General features: G+C 39.9%; 1 protein-coding gene across 3 annotated transcripts; it reads left to right on the top strand.

Annotated features, from left to right (window-relative positions):
* The first annotated feature begins 603 nt into the window (after positions 1-603).
* On the top strand, positions 604-6,963 carry LOC100273602 (uncharacterized). Of its 3 annotated transcripts, NM_001148018.1 has the most exons (10): positions 703-1,104; positions 3,323-3,456; positions 3,624-3,795; positions 4,482-4,564; positions 4,649-4,734; positions 4,992-5,267; positions 5,348-5,418; positions 5,800-5,858; positions 6,086-6,232; positions 6,383-6,954. In NM_001148018.1, the coding sequence occupies exons 1-10, from the start codon at positions 903-905 to the stop codon at positions 6,599-6,601; spliced, it is 1,449 nt and encodes a 482-aa protein (NP_001141490.1). In that variant the 5' UTR covers positions 703-902; the 3' UTR covers positions 6,602-6,954. The 3 variants fall into 3 exon arrangements, with proteins under 3 accessions (XP_020400527.1, XP_008661613.1, NP_001141490.1); XM_020544938.3 differs by lacking the exon at positions 4,992-5,267 and having other exon boundaries at positions 604-1,104; positions 6,383-6,963; XM_008663391.4 differs by lacking the exon at positions 5,800-5,858 and having other exon boundaries at positions 604-1,104; positions 4,992-5,197; positions 6,383-6,963.
* The last annotated feature ends 220 nt before the right edge of the window (positions 6,964-7,183 follow it).

Below are 7,183 nucleotides of genomic sequence, written 5' to 3'. Positions count from 1 at the left end.
TTCGCCTTGATCCGATGCGACAAGGAAGAAAAAATGAGGTACAAGTGGATGTTTCAAATCCTCCAAATTTCCCATGAAAATGGCACCTAAGGAAATTTTCCTACACTTTTTACATGCTCGAGACCTCCACTCCAAAGGGTGCTACAGTATCAAATCCTACAGAAACGAGAATTCCAAAATTTTTCCATAAAATCAAATCCTACATGAACGAGAATCCCAAAATTTTCCCATAAAACCAAATCATACGGGAACGAGAATCCCAAAATTTTCCCATAAAATTCCTCTAATTCAAAGGAGCCCTTTTATACAACAACTGCCCATGTAGTGAGTAATTCATTGCATCTCGACGACGATTGTGTTTTACCACGCCACGATGATGATTTGTTTGTCGTTAGCCTGTTACAGACCTATTGCTACTACAACTATCTAGAAGAAGAGAGAAAGATGCGAGGTAGAAGAAAGAGAGACGGGTATGATGTTCTTCTGTTATTTCCGTTCTTCTAAACCCAGCCTGATGCTTCGACCAGGATCTGCTGATCCTAACAACCAATCACATGGACATTGACCGTAACCACGCTGACACGCTGCAGGCTGTAGCAACATAGAAACAGGGCTGTAGCAACCCTTCGCGTACACAGCGCCGCTTCCTCTCCCTTTAAATCGAGCGCCGCTTCCTCTCCGCCGCTTTCTCTCCCCTTCACTCGAGCGCCGCTTCCTCTCCCCTTCCATCGAGCGCAGCGCCTGCGCCGCCGCCACCACTCCGCACCGCCGCCAGTTCCCCACTTCCTCCCCACACCCGAATCGGATTGAAGCCAGAAGGCAAGGTGAAGAGTGGGCTTGGGTAACGGTTGCAAAGAGATATCCCCAACAGTTGCAGTCACTCGCATCCAGTCGGCTCAGCTATGGAGGAGGACTCATCAGCGATGGAGCCGAATAGGCTGCGCGAGGCCGAGGCGGCGGCTGGGGAGCTGAAGAGGCTGCGCGAGGCCGGGCAGTCTCAGTACATGTACCGGTCTATCGCCGACGCCAGGGTTGTCGGCGGCCGGGTCTGCCTCTTCGCCGTCGTCTCCGAGATCGGCGCTACCGTCCACAGCCGTGGCACGGGTAAGCCTACTCTCAACCACTCTCTCCTTTTCTTCTGCGCACCTGCCGTCAGTCTGTCTTAGGTTAGGGTTTAGTCCGGATTTTAATAGAATGAGATTTGGTGGTTTATGCTTAAGCTGGCACGGGCTGTATAGTTCCTTCTTCAGTCTGATAAGTGTCCACCTAGGCAGTGGCGGAATCAGCTCTCGGGCGGCGCAGGCGCGAGGGCAGGCTCGCGCCGGTGTGAGCCACAACAACTTGGATAATGGCTGCGCCTCGCCGCCGCCTATATGGTCGCAAGCTTGCCGGTCTCCTGCTGAGCACGTCCCTAAACCCTAAACTCAAGACCGCGGCCCAAGCGTAACTTGCGACCACGTCCCTTGCCTTGTGATGCTTGCTTGCTGGTTCTAATTTTCCAAGACGACGAGATGTACGTACACTCCACTGGTGAAGGCGACAACGGCAGTTTTCTTTATGTAGATTTGTACATTTCACTTTTTTATATAGAGTATGGACCATGAAACCATGATTGGGTGTTCGTTCATCTGAGCTCATTTTAAAGTGTTTGGTAGGCATCTAGGCTACTGACGTTGTGTTAGGGGCAGTCAGTGCGTACTTTTGCTAAATTTTTGTTCTTTCATTCACCATTGGCAAGCACAGATGAATGATGGTATTAGGTGTCGACATTGCAACAGAAATATTTAAGGGTACTGCTGATGTTATAACTTACAATAATGAGAAGATTCCAAGGCATAAAGATTTTTATATACTTTTGTGAATATTTTTAGTGGTTTTATTGTTAGTTTTTTATATTTTCATCTTAAAAATTTACATATATATTAGATAATATATATAGTAAAAAACTTCGTCGGCGATGAATAAATAGGTACATGTCTTTATATATGTACATAGCTTAGCTAGCCCAGGCTCTTTATAAATCCTGGATCCGCCACACGGTCCTAGTGGCGTAGCCAAGTTCTGAATTTAGAGTGGTCCATTGTTTAAAATTTGTAGACCATAAATATAGCATATCAGTATATAGGTATATTAATATAGAACATAGTGTAATTAAGTTAATATAGACATATGTATAGTATAACAAATCTTCACTACTTTCATGTTCGAACAAATCTGTAAGAGAATTGTATAACATTTCAATCTATCATTCCATTCAATAAACCAATCATGTACAAAGTAATCCAACATTGCACAATGGATTAGTTTTGCGTACTCTGTTACCAGTTGTACAGAACTACCCGTTCAATGAAAAATAACTAGACAACCATGGAAAAAGTAAACACTCATATCTTGACTCAATGTACAATAAAATTATATGATGGTTTGATTTATCATTTCAATTCTAGTTACCTAATACTGCACAAAAATCCTATGGTTAGTTTCAAAAAAAATCTACGGCTGGAATAAAATATTGCAGTGTTGCTGAAAAAACATTCAATAATCTAACAAGATAGAAGTCTATTGCTTAAATTAATTTTTCATGACTTATTTCTTATGAACTTTTGATATCCCTACAGATCGTGAATCACCAGCAACCACAATACCTAACTATCTAAGGAACTGAACGAAAGAAAGAGAAACATGACAGAAATAGTGACAACAAGCTAATTAACTTTATCGGTTTGAGCCATACAAACTTCAAGTCGTACCTGCTGGATTGCTGCTAGACGCCAGGGTCGCTCGCAGTTGCGTCATTGAGGTGCCCATGGCCATGCTCGCCGTCGCTGCTGACCTGTGCCATGGCATCGTCACCCTGTCCGATTGGCCCAACTAGACGCGGATCAAGAGAACACGAAGGGAAAAGAATGTGAAGGGTCCAAGGATTGCGGTGTTGTGTGACGACGAAGGCGAATGGCCGAGCGTCAATACGACACTAGACGTCTCACGTATTTGTATGGATTTCGATTGGGTCGAGTGCAGGTTGGTCCGAGGCCCACAGGGACCACCACGTAGCTCCGCCACTAGCTGCGGAGGTGGGTTCCTTGTGATTTTGGCTGTGAAAATGAATAAGTATATATTTGGAATTATTTGTCTGATAGCGTTGGTTGAGATTGGTTCTATGTTTAAATGCTGCTTGCTTATTTTGTATCTGTAGGGGACACATTTTGCATTTTTTGGGCATAAAGCATTATGCGTTGAGATGAACCTTTTGTTGTCTTATATTTTTTAACCCTCAAATCAATGCTAGAACCTTTGGTAATGGTTATATTTTTTTTTGCAGATTTCACTGTTACGTTGAGGGTAATAGATGAATCATACAAGTCTGGAATATCTGTAACTTTTTTTGCTGACAGCACTGCACTATTGCCTTGTGTGAAGTCGTGTGGAGATGTGATCAGTCTCCATAACGTCGTGGTATAGCATAAAACTCTATTTAATATGCAATTCGCCCTTGATTATTCCTCGAAGTTATAAAAGTGTCTTTTTTATGTGTTGTTATTTAAGCATATTTTATTTTCTCGTCATTTTTTGGAATTTTAGTAACACATCTGCACTGGTGCAATGCCTACTTTAATCTGTAGATAAAGAAATATAGAGATTTCTTTGTGCAATTTGACAAAAAGTACTCTTCATTCGCGCTGTTTGAAGGCAAAACGTATACTGAATGCAGTCCATATCAGACTTCTATAAGATATCATGACAGCGAACACGACAAAGATTTTTTAAATCAGATGAGAACGTGGCTCCCTCAAGGTAACACATAATAGATAATTACTTTCAATAATTTATTTTGTTCAATCATCAGCATATTATTTTCTATGGTGTCTTAATTGTGCTCATACCACTATAGTTTTCCGCGTCAATGAAAAATATCATGATTATGAACATGTTATTATTCAAATGAGAAGCCAACCGTACTACCATAGTTGTGGGGCTGAAAGGCTATTTCAGTTTCCGGCTCCGTAGTCCTACCAATTAGCACGATTTACTTAGATTTATGTTAGATTAAATAATATACTATAGCCGTTTTATTTATGAAATCTTCTGGCTCAAACGAGTGGAGTATTTTATAAATTATGAGTATAACAGAACTTGCATTATCTTAGTTTAGCCTTTAGTTAGAGTCGGTCTCTACCTGCTTTTCAATCAATCACAACAATAGTTTAAATTTTATTGTCTAGAATTGTTCTTATTTTGTTAGATTGTCAGCTTATTGTAGTGACCTTATATTACTTTTTAACTACCTTCTCACCTAATAAGTGTTTAATATATGCTATTATGTTTCTTTAGGATATAGACATTTTACTTTTGACATGTATTCTGTAACTATCTTTGTCTCTTTGCATAAATTAATAAAATACCTAACTAGTACGTCTCGAACAATGCTTTACTAGCGACTTTTGTAAAATCTATTTCTATCTAACTACTTTGCACCGTAGGTCTGAAGGATTTCACTTCAAATAATTCCGAATTGTATTTAATGAATTTGAAGTCCGATTCTACTTTTGATCTAGTATGCAAGGTTAGTTCTTTATTCAATCATATTAAAACTCGATACTTATTTTGTTATAGAGAATGTAAAAAAATTCTCTATACCTTTTTGTAGGTTTTTCATGTACATGTGGAGAACAACAATTCAATATTTTATGTTTGGGATGGAACTGATACCCCTGCAGCTGAGTTTCCAGCAATGTAAGATTTTAGATTTGTTTTGCAATTTTTTGTAATAACTAAGAAAAACATCTATGAAATATAAGATGGTGTTTTAGTGTTTTCCAAATACTAATGCAGCTTTTAATTTTTGTTTGGTTGTTTTTACTTGGTGCACTGAACATAAGCATAGGTAATGAAAACATAATAAGTTTTTTCTTAGAAAAAAAATATTTGGTGATGTCAGTCATGTCACTATTTTCACTTAATTTACCTGTTTTTGATTGGTGAACATATAGTTTGGATGCTGAGGCAGCCAAATCACTCTCTCTACATGAAGGCCCCCCTCTATCCAGGGAGATTTTATGTACAATGCCAGATTTCGGAACTGTCCTAAGGATTTTTTCAGATAGATTTGTCAATAAAGTATCATATATGCAAAAGAACATATATTGGGCCAGGTTCTGGAACATTACTTGCAAACAAAACTTTGGCATTTGGAAAGGTACTTTCTCGGACTCCGGTGGAGTTCGCCTATTATCAAACAAAGATGATAGCGTTGTTGATCGTCTAAAGTAATATTCTTTTCTGATGAGTTTTAATGTTCTTTGAATATTATATAAGTAAACTTTACTAATTACATAAACACCTCCAGGATGTATGACAGCCGCATCGCCAACCGAGTTCGTCGTCGGCCGATGGCAAGCATCCCCTCCAGTGTTACTGGTATAGAGCATAGTCTTAATGTTTGCATTGCTCCTTAAATCATTAGCAGGCATATTCTGTTTTATAATACCTGATTCAACATTTAATTGATTAAAATAGCAATATTTAAGTTTGTTCATCGGACCTTACCTTTATTGTTACCTGAATAAGTGTATCATATAACATTCCTCTGTTCTACTTGCATATGTTGTTGTGCTTAAAAACAAACCTCAATACTTTTCTCGTATGGTATGTACATATGGAGATTTAAATGAAGTACACCGTGATCTTGTCAAAGTGCTTGTTTACATGTATTGTATTGATGAGGCGCTGCATAAAGTTGCAATGCATTGTTGCTGCCATCCGTTGCCCACAAAGGCTTGACCTCATGCATTTTTTCAGATGTAGAATACGAGGATGCAGGTTACGCTTCATTAATGAAGTCTTTAACTCATCATGATGTACTGCTTCTTTCCCATTTTCTCCAGTTATTTATTAGTTTTATTTCTGTTTTTGATTTGGTCTAACATTATCCAACCCCCCTGATAACACGCGAACGTATTTACTTTCAGTTGTATCCCAGTGATCTATATATCTCCCTTTCCATGGAAAAACTGTATATTTTCTGAACTCTGATTATAAAAGGTAACCAGCTTCAATATTTCCTTTTTTGTGTGTGGTGTGCTAGGTGACGCACAAATTGAGAACCTTGGTCCGTGTTGTGGCAGCACATCCATGTGAAGCTAGTTTGCTTTCAACTGGTAACTGTCATCTTCGGTTGACTCTTGAGGATCCTACAGCGAGAATTCATGCGTATGTCCACAAGAATGATTTGGTAATGTTACTAAACAACCCTTATGCTTGATTTTTTCCCCCTTGCCTACAGACCAGCCTAGGTATTCATCACTGGTGAAAAAAAGAATATCAGTGTTGATGGTAAAAAAAAAGTTATGGATGCTTAAAAGTCTTGCTCATTTCTTGGCAGGTCGGATTCTTTGGTGGTGGTTTTTTGACAGCAGAAGTGATAGTAAAAAAGATGAACATGGTACTGGGCATCCCGGAACCACAAGGCAGCGTGGAAGTTGCCCCCTCGACCAGGAATCCACCTTGGATATGGTGTTGCTTGATGTCATACTATATGGACAAAAACGATCCCTGGGTCAGCAGAAAGTACCGGATCTATAGCACAGCCATCAGGGATTGAGCAGAGGGATGCTGCTGGAATGTGCAGGAACAAACTTGTAAATGAATGGGACAGATGCTGTGTAGTATTGGCATCTTGCTTGTAGAAGAGGCCATATGCTTTTGCAGGTGCAATCAGTGAATCATTCCATACTGAACACTGAGAATAGCACCTCGGGTTCATTCTGTATGTGCCTACACTCTAGATTGTCTTTTGGGTGCTCATCACGAAACGTGAGCATATCTTTTGGAAACAGAGACCTGCGTTTGATTCCTGTGCTTGTTATGTTGTGATTGATCATTGGGGGGAGGTTGAGCTTTTGAGCCAGTATAAAAATACTGACCGGACCATCAATATTATTGATCATTGGGAGTATGAGTTTTTGGACGGTTTCTATTTCTGTATTGGTAGATATAAATTTTTTTTATCCGAAGCCAAGATCTTCATTTGCTGGTCGTTGCTGCTGCAACCAGCAAAGCAACCTAGGACCAGTTTCTTGCTTTCTTATGGAAATGAGAAATGATAACTTGTCCAGAGACCAGAGGAGGTAGGAGACTTGCACATCACCCAGGCTCAGGAGCACAAGGGACACGCTCCGCTTCA

The sequence above is a fragment of the Zea mays genome, chromosome 10, assembly GCF_902167145.1.
Source record: "Zea mays cultivar B73 chromosome 10, Zm-B73-REFERENCE-NAM-5.0, whole genome shotgun sequence".
In the NCBI taxonomy this organism is placed as follows: Eukaryota; Viridiplantae; Streptophyta; class Magnoliopsida; order Poales; family Poaceae; genus Zea; species Zea mays.
Note: the sequence above shows the minus strand (reverse complement) of the source record. Positions and strands in the feature narration are given on the sequence as shown.